The 18575-nt window shown below is 56.7% G+C and overlaps 5 protein-coding genes across 5 annotated transcripts; 2 read left to right on the top strand and 3 right to left on the bottom strand.

Moving 5' to 3' along the window:
• Positions 1–432: 432 nt before the first annotated feature.
• BO66DRAFT_395442 (MDR family NADP-dependent oxidoreductase) lies at positions 433–1518 on the top strand. Its single transcript, XM_025648219.1, has one exon. It carries the CDS (start codon positions 453–455, stop codon positions 1485–1487), a length of 1035 nt encoding a protein of 344 aa, XP_025499330.1. The 5' UTR covers positions 433–452; the 3' UTR covers positions 1488–1518.
• A 3-nt stretch (positions 1519–1521) lies between these two features.
• Positions 1522–3052, bottom strand: BO66DRAFT_415112 (cytochrome and DOMON domain-containing protein; the record flags this gene model as incomplete). Its single annotated transcript, XM_025649514.1, has 3 exons — positions 1522–1545; positions 1768–2936; positions 3013–3052. 3 exons carry the CDS (start codon positions 3050–3052, stop codon positions 1522–1524), a joined length of 1233 nt encoding a protein of 410 aa, XP_025499329.1.
• Positions 3053–4294: 1242 nt separating this feature from the next.
• BO66DRAFT_395441 (uncharacterized protein) lies at positions 4295–5400 on the bottom strand. The gene has a single exon (XM_025648218.1). It carries the CDS (start codon positions 5265–5267, stop codon positions 4623–4625), a length of 645 nt encoding a protein of 214 aa, XP_025499328.1. The 5' UTR covers positions 5268–5400; the 3' UTR covers positions 4295–4622.
• Positions 5401–5657: 257 nt separating this feature from the next.
• Positions 5658–8020, top strand: BO66DRAFT_383460 (putative transcription factor; the record flags this gene model as incomplete). Its single annotated transcript, XM_025646053.1, has 5 exons — positions 5658–5782; positions 5844–6675; positions 6728–7145; positions 7220–7511; positions 7580–8020. The coding sequence occupies exons 1-5, from the start codon at positions 5666–5668 to the stop codon at positions 8018–8020; spliced, it is 2100 nt and encodes a 699-aa protein (XP_025499327.1). The 5' UTR covers positions 5658–5665.
• A 565-nt stretch (positions 8021–8585) lies between these two features.
• BO66DRAFT_462217 (uncharacterized protein) lies at positions 8586–18222 on the bottom strand (the record flags this gene model as incomplete). The annotated part of the gene is made up of 2 exons (XM_025652362.1): positions 8586–9964; positions 10020–18222. 2 exons carry the CDS (start codon positions 18220–18222, stop codon positions 8586–8588), a joined length of 9582 nt encoding a protein of 3193 aa, XP_025499326.1.
• Between the last annotated feature and the right edge of the window lie 353 nt (positions 18223–18575).

Genomic DNA, 18575 nt, shown 5'->3' with positions numbered 1-18575 from the left:
CGCCAGAACTGCCGCACCGTCTCGCAGTGCCTTAGATCCGTGCCACTGCATAACTCCGGTAATCCAACCTTCGAGACCACTGACCTGCCCCATCCGGCCCGGTATCGACACCCTGAAGGAGCAGCTGCCCCGAATTTCATCCGTCTGGAAACTCTGCCAGCTCCACTCGCCCGCCGTGCCCTGGTTCGCTTCTCCGCCTGCGAATGGTCGTGACGAGGACGGTTCCCCCGGGGCCCTCACTGTATTTGGCAGGTACCTAGGCAAAAGCTGGAGTCCAGTCTCTCGAGAAGCTTCTTCGACGCCCCTTGGAGCAGCTTCGTCAGCAACCTGGATGCTTGATAATCGGCCCTGGGGGCGTTGCCCCACTGGGAGCAGCCGTATAAAGGTGGTGCGGCCGCTGCTGTCACCTCACTGGCACAACAGTCCCCTAAACACACACACACACACACACCATGTCTGAAAACAAGGCCCTCATCTTCAAGGAAATCCCCACGGGCTACCCCGTGCCGGGCCAGCACATCGGGCTGGAGCCGGTCTCGTACGACGCCAACGCGGCGGCCCCCGAGAACGGCATCTTCGTGCAGTCGCTCTACGCCAGCTTCGACCCCTACATGCGCGGCCGCATGCGCCCGGCCGAGGTCAAGTCGTACTCGCCGGCCATGGCGCTGGGCCAGCCCATCGACAGCGCGGTGATCGGCAAGGTGCTCCGCTCCAACAGCGCGGCCTACCAGGAGGGCGACCTGATCCAGGGCTACCTCCCGATCCAGTCGTACATCGCGGTCGGCGCGGAGCGGCTGCCGTACGTCAAGAAGCTCGAGAACCCGCTGGGCATCGAGGACATCCGGGTGTTCATCGGGGCGCTGGGCATGCCGGGGCTGACGGCGTACTCGTCGCTGTACGAGATCGGGCAGCCCAAGAAGGGGGAGACGATCTTCGTGTCGGCGGCCAGCGGCGCCGTGGGCCAGCTGGTCGGCCAGCTGGCCAAGCACGAGGGCCTGACGGTCATCGGCAGCGTGGGCTCCGACGAGAAGCTCGACTACATCACCAAGGAGCTGGGCTTCCACGGCGGGTTCAACTACAAGAAGGAGAAGCCGGCGGACGCGCTCAAGCGCCTCGCCCCGAACGGCATCGACATCTATTATGAGAACGTCGGCGGCGAGCACCTCGAGGCCGCCCTGGAGGCGATCAACAACTTCGGCCGCGTCGTCGTCTGCGGCATGATCTCCGTGTACAACGGCACCCCCTACCCGATCAGCAACATCTCGTACGTGCTGACCAAGCGGCTGACCATGCGCGGGTTCATCGTCAACGACCCCGGCATGGGCGACAAGTACGCCCAGGAGCACCAGGAGAAGGTGCAGAAGTGGATCAAGGAGGGGTCGTTCAAGGCGCTGACGCACGAGACGGTGGGGATTGAGAACGCGGCCGAGGGCTTGGTGGGGATCTTTTATGGAAAGAACAAGGGCAAGGCTGTGTTGAAGTTTTAGGCCGTCCAGATCATACTATACCATACCACAACTACTACTGAACATAGACACGAATGAACTAAACATTAATCTCACCCTTCAGTCAAACATAACCCTAAATCCGCTCATCCAAACACAACCAATCTACCAACCCCAGAATCACCATCCAAGCAAGCAAAGCAAAGCAAAGCAAAGCTACGCAAAGCTAGATCTTCTCCCGATGTGCGCCCCCCCTCTTCCCGGGGCTACTCCCCCTCTCCCCTCCCTCCCCCTTCCTCCTCTCCCCCTCCCGATGAAAAACCTTGGTCTTCCCCCAAACCACGCCCACCACATACACCGCGCCCACCAGCCCCGCCACAACACAATATACCACCACCGCGGCCACGGGCACATTCCGACTCCCGACCCCGCCCATGCCCCGGCCCGCCAGCCCGAACCCCAACCCCCCGTTCACCATCCCGAGCACAATCGCCCCCCGCCCCACCCACCGATGCACATACCCGAACACACTCTTGGCGCCCTCGCGCCGCCAATGCCGATGTTGCAGGTATCCCGCCAGTGGCTGGAAGAGCACCAGGACTCCGACGAGGATGATCCCGATGATCGGGTGCGCGTGTTTGAGGGTGGAGACCGTCGTGGCGAGGTACACGCCGGTCCCCAGGCCGACGATGGTGAGACAGAGGGTGAAGAGCTGGAGGGGCGCGTGGAGGGCGGGGATGTTGTATCTGAGTCCTAGGGGGATGGGGAGGGCGAAGAGTGGGAAGAGGAGGAGGAAGGCTGTGCCCATTAGGGTGCCGTGGACGATGAGGAGGGAGCGGGTTTTGGTTTGGGCGGGGGTGCTTCCGCTGTGGTTCTGGGGGGTGGAGGTGGAGGTGGATGCGGAGGTTTTGAAGGGGTTGAATTCGGTGCTTGTGGTGGTGTTTTCCGCGGAAGGGGCCGAGAATTGCGCTTTGGTGAGGTCGAGGGTCGTGCTGCCCATTTCGGTGTGGATGGTTATTGTTTCCTGCGGGGAGGAGGAGGGGAGCGGGTCGCCGGTGTGGTAGGCCCAGATGAAGGGGGCGGAGGGGGCGGAGGGCGGGTAACGGGTGGAGGAGGGGGAGGACCAGCTGGCTAGGCAGTTTGTGCAGAGGATGTTGGCTTCGATGGTGTCGTCGGTGAGACTGCTGCTGGGGAGGAGGGTGGCGTTGGCCAGCTCGGTGTATTGCGGCTCGATGTGTCCGCGTCCCAGGCGCGGCGAGAGGGTCAGGTTCGTGGCGGACGCGCCGGCGTAGACGACGAAGATGTTGGCGCCCGCCATCCCCGTGCCCTGGCCCAGCGCCACCCATTGCAGGCTGCGCGGGGCCCGGATCTGCAGGTAGATCGCGCCGGCGTTGTGCTGCGTCGTCGTCTCCGGGACGGTCACGCTGTAGGTGAGGTTCGGGTGGGCGGTGGACGGGGAGAAGGTCACGATGTTGGCCGTTGCGAGGGGGGCTGGACTCTGTTGTTAGACTTCTTTCTTCTGTCTTCTGTGCAGGTGTGCACTCTCAGCCTGGGTCGGGAAACACACCTAACCCCAGAAATGTCTGGAGGAGTCGAAATGCCCGCATGGTAGACTGGGTCTGGGAGACGGAGACCGAGACGGAGACGGAGACACGAGTGGACGTTCACTCTCCCTCACCCCCAGTGGTAGGGCCTGCATCCTTTATATTGATCCAGCGGTCAGGTTTCATTGTGGCTGGCCCCTGTCTTGGCTACCGTAGGCATCTCTGTAATTCCTGTACAAACCAATTATCGAAGGCATGGGGGGGTCGATCATCATCGTATCGAACCTGTCTCACCCGGAACGTGATTCCCCCGTCCGTCTGTCCAAGGTACTTCGTACTGGTGTATCTGTCCTACTTCCTTGCCCAGCTGCTGAGACCGCAATTTCATGCGCAACGCACCAATCTGCGTCTCGCAATTGGGAAATTACTACCTATTCCCCCTTGGCTCGCTTGCTTTTTTGAGGAGGACTGACACTGACAGCGTCCAATTCCACGACCGAAATCCCCTTGCGCGCGCCCTTGCATTAGGGTTCTTGGGTCCGGTCCATCTTTCTCCGGTTACGTCCCCCGGTCGGGGTGGGGTGGACCTTCAGTGAGGGGAGGATTTGTCTGGCAAGGGGGATTGTTTTTTGACGAGGGATAAGTTACGGGGAATGAAATCACGATCTTTTGTTTGAAGGGCAGTGACAAAGAACCGCAGAGCTGGGTTGGAAGGACGGGGTTTGTTTGGGATTGGGTGTGGGTGTGGGTGTGGGTGGTTCAATAAAAAAGCATTGATGCATTGATGCATTGATGCATTGAATATCAATGGTGCGCCCCGCTGGGATCTGCAACTAGGCCCGTTTGGGGGAACTCGGAATGGACCCGTGTGCTTCCCAGGTTTCCATCATATTCCCGTTCGCGATTGAGTAGCGTAGCCAGGTAGGAAACTTTGAGTGAGAGCTCAGTCATCCTCTAATCTGACCACCTTATTGCTAGGGTCTATGGAGTACTCCGTAGAGGACCCTCAATTGAGAAAAGTGCATGATGTCATGAGATATTCTGCAAGATACTACTAGGATAATACGAGAATCCACGACAATCCACGACAATCCACGTCACCTTCTCTGCGTGAAGAATCCATCCCACGGTTGGATGCTCAATGGCCATGAAGGTGATGGGCCGTCAGCTGGATCGACTAGCACAATGAAATCGTGGTTGACATCCCCCAACCCACGGTCGGAACCCGCTATTAATATCATTAAGTCGGATGCGAAAGTGATCATCTGCACATGGCGGTGGTTTGACAAACAACGGCCAACGTGGGTTTCAGATCGCTAACGGCGCCGCGTCATGTCTTTATTGTATGTATCCTTTATTGTATACAGGCATACACAATGGTTTCTTCGAAGCACCACGTTTCCTTCGACCATTTTCCAAGCCCATTCTCTCCTAACAGAATTTAGAGTTGAACATCATGTCTGCCTAGCAAGCATAAGATTTGGGTTTCCGACGCCGAAGAGCGTACGTGGATACGAATCCCCAAGCCCTTGGCGCATAAAACATCCGTGGTGTCGAAATGTCGCTCACGCCCGAAGGCATCTCCACCACGTCAAACAACCTTCCAGAAAAACGCACAGCCTCAATTTCCGTCTTACACCTTTCCACTCGACAGAGCACCCCGCCTCACCTCCTTCCGCATAAACACCTCCCACAGCCAAATCACCTCCCCGTCCAAGCTCCGCTCCTCGTACCGCGGCTCCTCCTTCCACCCGACATACCCGGCCTTCTCATACCACTCCTGGATACTGAACGGGGGCACGGGCTGGCCCATCCGCTCCCAGATCCCGCGCCACTCGCGCCCCTCCTGGTACCGGTACTTCTTGCTCAGCGCCGTCAGCGCGACGAACTGGCAGGCGGGCTCGCGGGCGGCCTGCTCCTCGATGAGCGTCACGGCGTGGCGGCCTACCCCGGCGGACCGGTACTCTGGGAGGACGAAGAAGGTCTGCAGGGCGAGGATGGATCTGTCGGATCGCGCGAGGTCCGGGTCCGGGGGGTTGCTGTAGGCGTCTAGGGAGATGTGGCCGGCGCGGATGGTGTTCTTTGGAACGTCAGGGGTGGGATTGGGGCTGGGGATGACAATCCAGAAGAAGTTCTTCAGGCCTTCGGTTTGTTTGGCGTGCCATTGCGCGAGGGTGGTGGGCTGGTGGTCCCAGCCGCAGAGGGTGCGTTGGCGTTGGAGTTCCGTGTGTTGCGCGGGATCGGTTAGGTTGATGGGTTCGAGGGTGCAGGGTGGCATTGGGTAGGTTTGTGGTGTGGATGACAGGCTGGAGTTGCTGGTGATGTTGATGGTATATTGTGTTGAGGATATGTGCCCGAGTACAAGGGGCTGGTGGTTGGTGAGTAGATGTAGCCTCTAGACTAGTGCTGACAGTTTATATATAGAATAATCCCAGGCATCATGTCAATGCCAAGAGCACAATGGCGTGATACACAGCTTGGATTAACTCCAGGCAAACGCATCATTAGAAACGATTGCACCTTGATAAAAACGTCTACACCGGCATCGGAATCAACCGTCTATGCCGGACTCCGAGCCGCGCTGCCGGCGATAAGCGATACGCGATACGCGATAAGATAGTTTTCTCACCATTCTTGCCTTTATTCCTGACCATCATCCTACCATCACCACGTCTTATGCTTCGTCGCAACGGAAAGCCGACCTCGTGCGAGCCATGTCGGCTCTCCAAGGTCCGCTGTGACCATGCGACTCCCATCTGCCGACGGTGCCAATCGCGTGGCAATGCCAATCAGGTAGGTACTGTACAGTCCAGATGACTCATTTCTGTCTCATTGCTGACAACGACAACTGCAGTGCTATTACCACCCCGCCCCCTTGACGCGGGTCAAGGATGGGGGCATTGCGCGCCCTCGTGCGACACCAAAACGAGGAGCAATCCGCCAATCTTTGTTGGAGGTTCCCGACCTAAGTCCGACGCCGGAGCTTGCAGCGCCAGACCAACCGCAGACAGACCCCGAGACCAAACACGGGCAAGACTCCGAATTCCTGGGCTCGACAAGCTACCTTTCCGTGTTCAAAGAGACCCCGCGCGGGATCTCCGGCAAAGCGAACCGGTCCCTCTACGCCGAGTTCGAGTACTGGCGCACCCAGCATGCCTACGCGTCCTCGCGGCTGATACGCCTGGCCTCCGCCATGGCCTTCCACCGCGACCAGATCGAGTGGTACCATCGCGTCAGCCGGTTCACCGTGGTGCCCGCTCCGATTATTTTGGATTCGCTGGACCGAGTGCAGGCGTACACCGACCGCAACCCGTGGGACGTCACGGGCAAGTGGAAGGAGCTCTACGAGACCATCACCGCCGCGACCGGACGGCCCCTCGAAGTTTCGAGGGACATGTCGCCCGGCGACTTCTACGCGCAATTCACCGGCCCGAACCTCCGGTGGGAGTTAATTGCCCTGGTATTCGCCTCTTCTGGAATCAGCGCCATGGTCCGGTACCCTGGTCACCACGTTGTGGAGCTGGCGCACGGGGAGACGATGACCGTGGAGACGTTCATGAAGGAGATGGTCCTGGCAGGGAACGCGTGCATCGAGGTCAGTAAACAGTTCGGGCACGTCAATGATCTGATCCTGTGGGCGCGATACATGCATGCTCATCTGGCGATGGAGGTGCTGGGCGACACTAGTAAGTGCCTTGGCGGTTGTGTATACACAGCACCACACTCACGAACGAATAGGTGAACGACTCTACAGCCTCTTCGGCGACCTGATCTCCAACATCTACACCATCGGCCTTCACCACCAGCCCTCGCGCGACGTGCCTTTTTTCCTGGCGGAGACGAGGAAGCGCATGTTGGCCGTCACCCATCGCACGGACAAGAACCTCGCCACGCTGATGGGGCGCCCTCCGCGTCTTCCGCACCAATATTGCGATGCAGCCCCACCGCTAGACATCGCGGATGAGGATCTCTTCCTCGACGGGCCGTCCCTCAGCGCCGTACTTGCCGGTCTGGACGACCAAGGCTGGCACCGCGAGAGCAGCTTCATGCCCGCGACGGTCATGCGCATCCGCCACTTCCTGTCCACGCTCCGCGAACAAGTCCTGGAACTTTCCTTGGGCAACAAATCCGCTGCCGACTACGGCGATCGTGTGCAGTATGTCCCGTAGCCCGTTCCACTTTCAAGTCTCCTCTTCTCCCTGGTGTACTCCCTATACTAACCAAACTAAGAAAAACATACCACCTCTGCCAGAAAGTCCTCACACAAATCCCCACCCGCTTCCATTACACCCCGCACTGCTGGAACACCCCCCAGAGCGAGCTGATGGAATCCCTGGCGCGGATCCTCGTGCAGTTCGACTACCAATTCAGCGTCCTGCACCTGCAGCGCATCCGCTGCAAGACCAACCGCGCCAACGCCACCGCCGACCTGATGAACACCGCCCTGCAGGTGCTGTCGATGGTCATGGACCTGACGCGCATGTTCCACTCCCACGAGATCCAGCGCCAGTTCGCTTGCATCGTACGTTACCCACTCCAACCCACCCCCCCTCGACCCGAAATTACAACACTAATGAAGAGAGACAAAAGTACCTGAGCTACGGCATCCCCGCTGCCGGCATCCTCGTCACCGAACTGCACAGCCACACCCTCGCCAACCGCGCCTTCCCGGCGGCCACCCCGCGCGCCGAGATCATCCGCTCGCTCAGCGTGCTCCTCGCCTGGGTGCAGGCCACGCAGCTGCCGCCGTCGACCACCGCCGTCGCCGCCAGGGAGCTGACCAAGGTGGTGAGTCGGTTGTTGGACGATGCGCTGAATCATCAGCAGGGGGATGCGGGGGGAGCCGCCACCACGGATGGTGATGTGGTCGCTCCGATGATTCGGGACTCGGGTGAGTTCCTCCCCCCGGGGTTTGTTGAGGGCTTCCAGCTTCCATCCGAGGCGCTCGGGGTGGGACTCGCCTCTGAGGGGTTCTTGAGTTGGCTGGATGAGTTGGACTTGGGGTTGATCTCGGGGGAGGGGTTGGTTTGATGCCCCGTATGGCGAGGTGGAACGTGAATCATGTTTTGTCTGTGTGGGGCTCTGTCGAATAAACGATCACGGCGGGATAATCTGTGCCGTTGTGGATATTACAGGAATTGATGATGCGACCTTGCACAGGAACACCGAGTAACGTAGTGGTAGGTGGACCATGTAAGCCAGTCGGCCACCCATGTATGATCCATGCAATAGCTCATTTTGATCTTCAAATATCTCAACAATCTCATAGTTCTCCCAGTGCTGGTGACTGACCACGCGTTCTACTTTGTGACTCCCACCATCGAGAAGATTGTCGCATCAGTATTCGTCGGGCTCAAAACGGACCATCCTCTTTACATCGCCATTTCAGTTTAGCTAAGTGGAATAGGATCCGTCAAGCGAGCAGAGCGCATGCTATATCGGGACGAAACTAGAGAGACCTATCATCAAAACCTCGACGACTACGACAAGACGAATCTGGAGCCATATAGCTGCATTGAGAGCAAGCTGATCAGGCCCAGCCTGAAGCCAAGCACCAGTCACCCGGAGCAGACAAGGATGGCTTGTCGTTCCGGTGTTAAAACCCACTTCCTGCCGCCCTGGCATGCTGGTCGCTCGAAACATCGCATCGGATATTTCGAAGACTCAGCTTCATGGTCCGAGCTCTGCCATTGCCATCTCGGAAGTCAGCCATGAGTAGAAGTCTTCCGTCGAGGATCTTGCCCAGGTGGGTTTTGTCAATCTCCTGCCCGTCCTTCCGTATCTGTGACATGAACACCTTGAGAAACCGGAGGGGGCTTTTGGTGAACTTGGCTCCTGCCTCCTGATGCTCCACGATGAACCCATCCGCGGCGACAGCCAGGCCCTCTGGTGCGGCAGTGGATGCCACCCCCAGGAAGCGGCATATCTCACAATACTCACGGTACGAAGAAATATAAAGCTGCCCCGCAAAGAGGTTCAGTTGGATGCGTAGGCTCTCAGGGATTCGCAGGGGCCTTGGGCTCAAGACCGCTGGAAGCGGATATAGATCGAACTTATCGATAGGGTACGAGCTCTGGTTTTGACGAGGTGCATAGAGATGCATCCTTACTGTGCCCGACCCCCGGATGTCGGAATGAAGCGTGTTCGCTTCATACGGGCTGATGATCACTATCTGCCTCACGGGCGTTCCGTCCTTGGAGGGGTGGTCGTTGCTCAGCAGGACCCATTCAACCGCACGCTGGTAACTATCTCGGGCAGACGATTTCTCGGGCAGTCGGACCGTTCTGGCGAAATCCTGGGTGACAAGGAGCTCCGATGGGAACTGGCCCACATCCAGGTATTTGGCCGCGGAGGTATTTGCCAACACCCGAAAAGCTGGTTTCACGGCGGTGGACGATGCACCCAGATGTCCAGTGGCCACGAACGAGCGTATGTCGGGATGCACGGAATGCAATTCCGGCTCGGCAGGGGCCGGACGTTGAACTTGTCGTTCCTGCTCAATCTCTGGTGCTAGCTCTCGCTCTTGCTCTTCCTGGAGCTGCGCTGCAGAGAACTTCACCGTGGCGAACTCACGGCATCGGTCCAGTATGCGACACAAGTCCGCATCGTCGGTGCGCTGGGGGAAAAGAGCTAGATCATTCCGACGACCAGGCCGGTATCGCTGTTCTAGCGACGGGGATTCCGGTTCTAGAAACCCCTCTGCCTGACATCTGGATATCGAGGTTTGCCCGTCCTGTCGCAACGCCCGCCAATGACGGGCCTGGGTCTGATATCGCTTTCCCTGCACGGCCCACAAGGGCATGCTGCGTTGCATATCGTCCCAGCTCTCCGAGATTGCCCAGCGGAGCACGTCTGCTACAGTAAGATCAGATTCGTGGGACCCCCCACAGAGAGTCAGAATTTTGAACTTGATCTCTTCCGGAATGCAAAACACCACCGATTGGCCTTGCCCTAATTTTCTCATCCTCATACATGCTGTGGCAGCTGTTAGTGAAAGGAACACTTGGCCGTTCTCTTGGGACTCCCTGACCTTGAACCAGCTTGTCTTTGGTGATACTCGGTCCCAGCGTCACCGCCGCCCGGGTTTCCAGGGGTAGCATCAGATCAATCCCCCTCGTGTGTGCTTCGTCAAGGAATACAAGGCATTGGTCGAGGTGCCTTTCGAAGGGTGACGTCCGCAGCGGTTCGACGAGTCCAGTCCGGTTCACCACGGTAATCTCATCGTCATCGTTGATAAAGACCACGGCCTGCGTTCTGCTATCGTCACCGATCATCTCCAACCAGGTCCTGGCAACCTCCAAGTTACTTAGCTCCAATATCCGAGCTCCAACGTCCAGGATCACCCGTACGGCTGGATCCAGTCCCGCCACCATATCCAGAAGGACCTGCGCATCTGACTGGGACAGGTCATCTCGCGCCGGGATTAGGGCAAGGCCGGTCTCTGGTCGAAGGAGATATTCGAGAACTAACGCATTGGTGTGATTCTGATCGGGAAGATCCAGCTGCTCCACACTGAGGGGAAGGGTGACCCGGGAATCGTTGGTCCCGCTGAAGCCGACGGTGGGATGGCACTTGACCTCACCGATATCCCATCCGGATGAAGATAGTTTACTCGGAAACTCCCGCAGGCCTTTGGCGAAAGTAACATGAGCAAGGAAGTAATCGATGACGCCTTTCGCAAAGCGAAGACACGGGAAAATGCATTCCACGCAAAGGAGCCGATCCTGGAGATTAACGCCCATCAGTTGGCAATAGGCGGAGGGAAGATTCGGGGCATCATCGACCCATATCTGATACTCCACGTCAGCCTGGTCCGATCCGACCAAATGGTCGAATGCCTGAAATAGATCGTCGTCGCCGAGTCCTTGATAGTAATAACTCAGGCACGTGAGCACAATGACAACATCAGGGTGACTGAATTCCGCCCGTGGCGCAGGGTTATCCTTGGCACGAAACGGAACCGCCAGCCTCGTGGGGGGTTGGCGCGAGCGATCAAGTCCGTAGTTGACTCTCCACCGTCTTGGTCCCAGGCAGAATGCCAGGACGTTGCCAGCTAGTAGACCCCGAAGTAGTAGGAGAGGATCCTTCGTGCTGTCGGCCCACAGGCCAGACGCATCTGGGGTTTCGACCAGCGCAGTCTCCTGTTCTGACGGGTCAGGCTTAAGGCAATAAGCAGTGGCCGCGCGTCGTTCTGCTTCCGGCTGCCTGGAAATGGGCAGGTTGTCGATGCCGTAGTGGGAGATATGGTCCGCGATGCGTTCAACCAGCTGGTGCGCGGCATCTGCTCGGAGCAACCTTATTCTGGGGAAGCCCCCTGGATGTGGCTCCTCCACCTCAATTGACCGCGGGAGCTGTGTTTTGATGACCGGAGCATATTTCCTCACCAGGCCGAGCATCTCTTGAATCAAATTCCACCGCTGTGGACTGAGCTCCAGAGGACGCTGGGTCCCCATTGTGTAGATCAGCTCGAACTTCACACTGAAGTTTTCGTCGCTTTCATCTACCAGGTCCCGCGAGGAGGTCTGGAAGAAGTCCAGGATCCGAAGAAGACATACGCCAACCGCCTCTCTCCCCGTGATGAAGCATTCTAGGCACATTAGCTTCAGGGATAAGAGGTGCTCGGGCTGAACCAGAAGAACTCCGCCCTCCGCCATGCAGTCTTTGCACATCCATTCGATCTCCTCCGCCTCAGATACACCAATCCGCAACGAGCGTGACACGGGGAGATGATAAACCCGCCGACCTAAAAGGCCCCCTAGCTTGGAAACGAGCATCTGAAACATCTGCCGCGACTGTGGCTTGGCGACAATGATGCGAATTAGGCAACGGTCTGCGAGCGCGGCTGCCACGATGGGGATGATGACGGAAGACTTGCCCTCGCCCATATTCAGTTGCATGACGACATTATGTCCGGGCGGCGCAGTTCTCATGCGTCGCGCAATCTGTTCTTGAACGTCCCGAATCAACAATCCACTCTCAATCTCCAGCAACAATGACTCGGGGAAATCCATTGGGTTCCAGTTCGTGTGACCTGCGTTCTGCAGTTCGCGGGCTAGATCCCCGCGATGACCCATCAAGCTGACAAGCCTCTTCGCCCGCTGGAGTGCCGTGATGGAACATCCATACGCGATCAAGCATTTCTTCCAGGGCTTGGGCAGGTGGCTCCAACGGTTGCGTGTCAGCTGATGGAGAAGGAGCTGTGATGATACCCTCGGCCAGACGTGGACATGTGCGAATGTTCCCAAGATACTGCGCGGCGTGTGTGACCCTGGACGTAGCTCTCCTGTCATCGTATCCGTATCTGAAAGCATCATCCTCGACATGATGGAGTGGCTTATTTCCTCATGGTACTCTTGGCAGCGAAGCAAATGATGGCAGAGGACGGTCTCAAGAATGCCGTCATCAGGCAAGGGATGATCCGTATCCTGGATACCCTGCAGGGACGTCACACTGGCCCGTAGTCTCTCGATGTATCGCTTCTGGAACTGAGATCGCGCCTGTGGTTCCAGGGCATCGACCAAGCTCAACAGACGGAGGTTTGGGTCAGGAGCAGTGCGGCTGCCCGACCAAGGCGGTAGAGTTGGTGGTTCCATTTCCACCGCCGGGGGTGGACCAAGAGACTCGTCCACTATGTCATCCACGGAGATGAAAGCATGGCGTCGGTCCGTGGGGCTTTTCAAGCACGGGTACAGACATGGCGGGGTCGCGATGGATTGGGCCTCCTGGCTTGTGTAGACGGATGCAACCCTATCAAGATACTGCGTCAGCTCTCGGTTATCGAACCAAGTTGAAAATGCGGCCTGTGAGATCTGCATCGCCTTCTGAGCATCGAAATAATCCGCGAATGCCGGCTGTTCACCAGATATGGGAGGTGGTGAGGGGCATGGGGTCGGCCACTGTCCCTGGAGGCCGGCTATGAAATGAGCTAGTGCCTGTTTCCGCTTTGTCTTTCTCAACTTCGCCACGCGCGCATGGAACGTGCTATAGGATTCCGCTGGTCCGGGAGAGAGGGCGTCTTCGGGGGTTGCGCTCCGGCTTACAGAGTGGATCCGAGTCTTCAGTTCGGCGCAGTCCACCCCGTACCCTTCTTGGGGCCTGTATAATCTCTGCGCTGGCAACGTCATAGAGGCCATGCCGGGCAAAACGTACACCGCAGCAAGAACGTGCAAGACGATGATGTCGATCTTCCCGGAGAAGGCCAACGTCGACAACCAGAGCATTACTGCGTATCTGTTCGGCCGGGCCGTCTCCGAGCAGAGGAGCCGATGGATACTGCACCAATGACTGGAAACAAACTCGCCGGTCTCCGCGAGCCACATCGCATCGTACTTGATCCGTGTAGAGTCAACCGAAGAACTGGCTCCGTGAACCGTGTCGGCAGTCGTGAGAAACCCCCAAAGACGTGCAGCCAAGGATCCAAGCATGACGTCCTGGGCAGATGGAATATCTTCGTAGAGAATCTTGCAGAGACTGAACACCCGTGAACAGCTTTCTGACTGGTAGTCCCGGCCCAGTTCTTCGTACAGACAATCCTTCGCGTCCGTGTGGTCCTCAGCACCGAACCCAGAGATCCGGAAGGTCGAGGAGCGAATGCGACCTCGCTGCAGGAGGTCTGCATTCCGTGAAGGTAGCGCTGGCTCTGTCTCCTGTGAAGCCGGGTTGAATATCCTCATCCGGCGGTGTTGATCAAGGATAGCCGCCACCTGGCTCTGGAATTCATCATGTTGAGTCAAACAGCCTAGGACCGGATCCCATCGAACGCTCTGCATGACACGCTCGTTGGCAGGGTAGTATCTTCTGTCGGGTGTAAGACTCGCAAGCTTTTCGAGAATCGAGATATTTTCCGGCTGTAGGTTGCTGAAAGACCGCATTGATGCCGAACGAAGGATAGACAGAGACTGTTCGGTCCCCGTGTGCTTGGTCAAGGGATCAGGGATGCAGAATGATGTGACGGCATGCAGATAGCACAGTACAAGTTTACTCTGGAGAGTCCCGTTGTCTGTCAAACAACCGATGTCACTGTTCACGAGATAAACATGCACGCTGGTCGCCGCCTGCCAACCAACCTCGACGCTGACATGACCACCGCCTTGCTCCCATGCGACTTGGCCTTCTGGGATCAAAATCTTCCGATGGTGGGTGTTGCGGTCCCGCAAAACGAGCTTGTTACGCAGGCCGACCAGGGTGCCCACCGACTGATCAGGATCGACGACCATCCCCTGGTACTGGCGAGACTCGATTGAGGACTGACCCGATCGCAGATCGAAGCCCAGCCGGAGGCGGGGGATCTCAATCTCCACCATTTCAGATCCACTGTGAAGTTTGTAGTGCAGCTTGGAGGCCCTTTCGACGGGTTGGAAGATATCAGACAAGGATCTGGCCGTCTCACTCCGCATGTTGATCAACGAAACCTTGCCCTGGGTGAGCTGCCAGTCAGTTCCCAGCTGGTTCCGCTGCAATCGCCAGTGAGAGGCCGGCGATGACTTCCATGGGTCACTGAGAGGACGAAACTCGATGAATTGGCCATTGGTCTCGTACCAATGGGCGTATCCCTCCACGAAGGCATCCGGCAAAGCATCCGCGAGGAGCCTCGGGGGTACAAACTCCCAGACTCTACTCCCATCCATGGCTCGAATGCGTAGATCGAATCCACTCTGCTTGGGGATGGTTAATCTCCCCAAGTAGATCGTCTGACCCATGTGCAGTCTCTGGGCGGAGAATTCCAAGCCTGGAAGATCGCTAGGCATCACTTCAACCAGAGAATGCCCAAACAGGGATCGATATGTGTCGTGGCGCTCGAACATCGAGGGCAACCGCGCCAGTGGACGACCATTGATGAGCAGCTGACCAGTGAGAAGGTTGAAGCGCACCACGACACCGCTATCACTGCCGCGTTCAACCATCATTTGGGTGTTCAGGCAACCTAGACTGCCACTTGGAGCCGCTGTCCAGGGAGATCCCGGTCGGTACGCGGCCCAGGTCCGCTGGATCGCTCGGTCGAGTGCGGTCGAGCAGCCCTGGACAGTGTTGTCTGCCAAGATACGGTGTCCCCGAAAGGCTGTGTTCTGCCACCGATAGTAGAAAAGTGGAAGTAAACAACTGGATATTCCGTCCAGGAGGCTCTTTCGGTCATGAATGATCATACTGCATTGGATGAAAACGGAGGCATGCAGATCGTTACGGAGCATGCGCTCCAAGTGGCTGTTCTCGCAGTCGAAAGTGCCCACGCACATCAGCGCGAGGTAAGCGGCGGAGGCCATCAGTTCGTTCCTGTGCTCATAGCTGTCCGTGGAACCGGCCTCCTCCCCAATGGTCGTCACCCATTGGAAAGCAATCTTCCGGAGGCCATCCAGCTGGGTCATGCATTCCTCCTGAATCTGAACCGATGGGGAGCAGGCCAGCACTTTTTGGGTGAGGGCGATCAGCACGCTCAACTCCTCGGCGGATTGCCAGTTCTGTTCGATGGCCGCTGCTGCCTTCTCGATCTCCCGCAGCAGAGGAGCTGCAAACCTTTTGTCGTTCAAAACATGATGGCCTTCTCTCAGGGTCGAATTCATGGGCGATGGCGGCCCTGCCTGGTGTATGATCTGCAGGGTGAAAAAGCACGTTTCGACCTTATTAAAGACCACGGAGGGTGCAGCGAGCTGCCGCAGGATGTTCTGCCACTGGATATGGACGCCCAATGGCATTGAGCAGAGCGCCTTGTACTCACCCAGTGACATGTTTTCGGGGCAGGCATGCTGCGATGCAATGACCGTATTGGGCGATGGACCGTCCGGTGTCTCTGCCGGGCGGAAGAGAAATGGCTGCAGAGATGAGCTGGATGGCGGTAACTTGTAAGTGCATGCTGTCGCCATTGCATGTGTTTGGCCCAGGTCTTCAGTAAAGCAGCGGAGGGCATTGTCGAAGTATTTGAAACGCAGCCCGTTCGCGAGACAAACGTCGCTCTCTGATACATTGATAATGTGTTTTTCCCGCCTGTGTGTTGCTCGGTGGGGTTTAATTTGGGAAAGAAGGCCGATCCTTGGGTGATCAACGACCGCGGTGTAGAACATAGAGAGCCCGCTATAGGTGCTTGGTCGGTACTCGGCTCTAGGCGGTTCTTTCGAGACATATTTGAGCCCCAGTACATCAAGCAAGATGAAAGCAGTGAGATCACGCCAGAATGCAAACGGTCTGGGCAGGTTTAACTCAAAGACCGTAGATTTGGCCTCCAAAGGATCGGAAGATAAAGGCCATTCATACACATCAATTGCGATCTCTCTCGCAGCCTCGTCAAACCCGCATCTCTGGCACGAAGGGCTATGGCGGCGCTCTGTAAAGAGAAACCGCCTGTCGACTATCTCGTCGTAGAACGTGCAAGCAATCTCATCCCGCCGAGCACAATAGTCCCTGTACTGCTGATGCTTGCGGCGCAACTCCACCACTTTGGCGGCCTTCTCAGATCTAGCTTTATGTTCAATAGTGCCGAGTAGGAGTTGGTGTTCAGCGGAGTGATTGAAGTAGCGCACAGAAAAGGAGGATGAGGTTCCAAAGTCGGTCAGAACATTGGAATCGGGGTATTGGAGGTCCTGGTGACGTTGGCGCATGTAGAGTTCCGCATTTGCCAACCTGGTAAGCTGGAACCGCCGAGGTAAGAGGAGAGACTGGAATAGATGTATCGGGATACAAGGATTATGATGGCGAAGCAGCGGATGATTATGGACGGCGGACTTGTCACAAGCTATCCAGAGCTCCAGGACGGTGAGAAGCATGGTAGACAACGCCTCGGGGTTGGAGGCGTACGACTCGGATGCAATAGTATGATATGCATTGACTAAACTGCTTAGCCGTTCGCAGGTGTCTTCATAGCCGATGTGTGTCTCAATCCAGGACGGAAGATTCAAATCAACCCACGCTTCGAAAGCCGCGAGATTGTAGACGTGATAGTCGGGGTCAGTCAATTGGAGGAGCGATGGGAGCTCTGCCGGTTCAAATTCCAAGAATCCAGACCGTGGGTGGGAATCTGGCGGCACTGAGGAGTGCTGACGGACTGTGATGCTCTGAAGCCACTCATCAAGATTGGGCAGTGAGCAATCAGTGTCATCTTGAAAGCTGAGTCGGGTCAAAGCGGACATATCAGGTCGGCAGGCGCTACGAGCGATGATACGGCTCCAGTTTTGTTCGAGGACGCCATTCGCTTCTCGAAGGGCACACTGGACAAACAGGAGCCAACCGGGATTATCCGGCAGATCAAGCTTGCTTAGTCGGCGCACAATTTTGGAAATCATGATATGCCGGTATTCACTACTTATGCTCTTGGGACAGCGGCGGAGAATGGAGCTCATGTAAAAAACCATGAATACTTTGTAAAGGTCAACTGAGATTCCTTCTCGCTGGCAGAGTCTCCGAATGCACAATTGGGTCGTGACTCGAACCTGGAGCCAGAGGGCGGAACGTCTCCAAGGATGCAGAGTGTCGAGCCACAGGACTTCTTCCCGTGTGTTTTTACGAACCTGCAAACTGTCCACAGTGCTGCATTGTGGGCGAAGGAATGTTGTGAACAGCTCTGTCACCATAATTGAATTGGTTGTATCCCGATCCTCGTCGTGTTTATGCCGCGCCTTCTTCACTTTTGGCTTGGTCCCCGGGGCAGGCTGACGACTCATGCTCTCAAGGGCGTGCGCAATTGTGTTCTGCATATTTGGCTCATTGAAGATGACTCGATTCAAAGCAAAGGTTGGACCAGGGAATTGGCGTTGCAGTCGACCCACCGTGGCGTTGACGGCCTGGTTCCGAGGCCACAGTTCAAAGGTCTCGACATGGATTGAATCGCTGTGCCTGGTCATTAAGACCGCAGCATTCTGGCAGCGAACATGCACCGGTAGAGCACCTCCTATACAATACGTGTCAGTAGAATTCCGGACGTCAGCTAGGTTAGCACTGGCTATACCTGAATATTCCAATTCTCCTAAAGCTTTTCTAAGCTCGACGTGATTCACGTCCCCATTACAATCGCGCATCGCCCTCAAACGAGTGAGCATTACTTTGACACTGACGAAAACTTCATTTTCTTGCCCCTGAAAATAATCCTGGAACCGAGCAAGAGCGTCAATAACGCTATCGAGCAGGAGAGTTTCATGTGCAGCGTCATAATCGTCTTCCTGTGGCAGCTTGGGGGGTAGGAAGACGTGATGAAGTAGATATATAGATTCCGTATTCGATAGACGGGATGAATCAGGCAATCCAGACATTCTCCACTGCGTTCAGTATTGAAGAACAATCCAAGATATTTTGCAGGTAAAGGCTGCCAGTCTTTGTGTGAGTGCCGTAGACCAAATGTGCAGCCCAGCCTAGTGCCTTTTATCCATCCCAGAAGACTATACAGACAGAGAAGTCATTTTAGCGGTTCCAATGTGCAGTGGTTGGCCGCCTCGTATCATTTGCAGAATTCGAGGCGTGCTTTGATTTGTCCCAGTTGTCTAAACGTGCTGTTGATCTCCTTGCTTTGAACGTGAGACGACTGCATCCTACACAGTCAAGTCTACCGACCAAAGTTGTATGCTTCGCAAATGAAGGCTTTAGCATCTTCACTTGTGCTCGCGGA

This window comes from Aspergillus aculeatinus, assembly GCF_003184765.1.
Source record: "Aspergillus aculeatinus CBS 121060 unplaced genomic scaffold BO66scaffold_63, whole genome shotgun sequence".
NCBI classification, from domain to species: domain Eukaryota; kingdom Fungi; phylum Ascomycota; class Eurotiomycetes; order Eurotiales; family Aspergillaceae; genus Aspergillus; species Aspergillus aculeatinus.
Note: the sequence above shows the minus strand (reverse complement) of the source record. Positions and strands in the feature narration are given on the sequence as shown.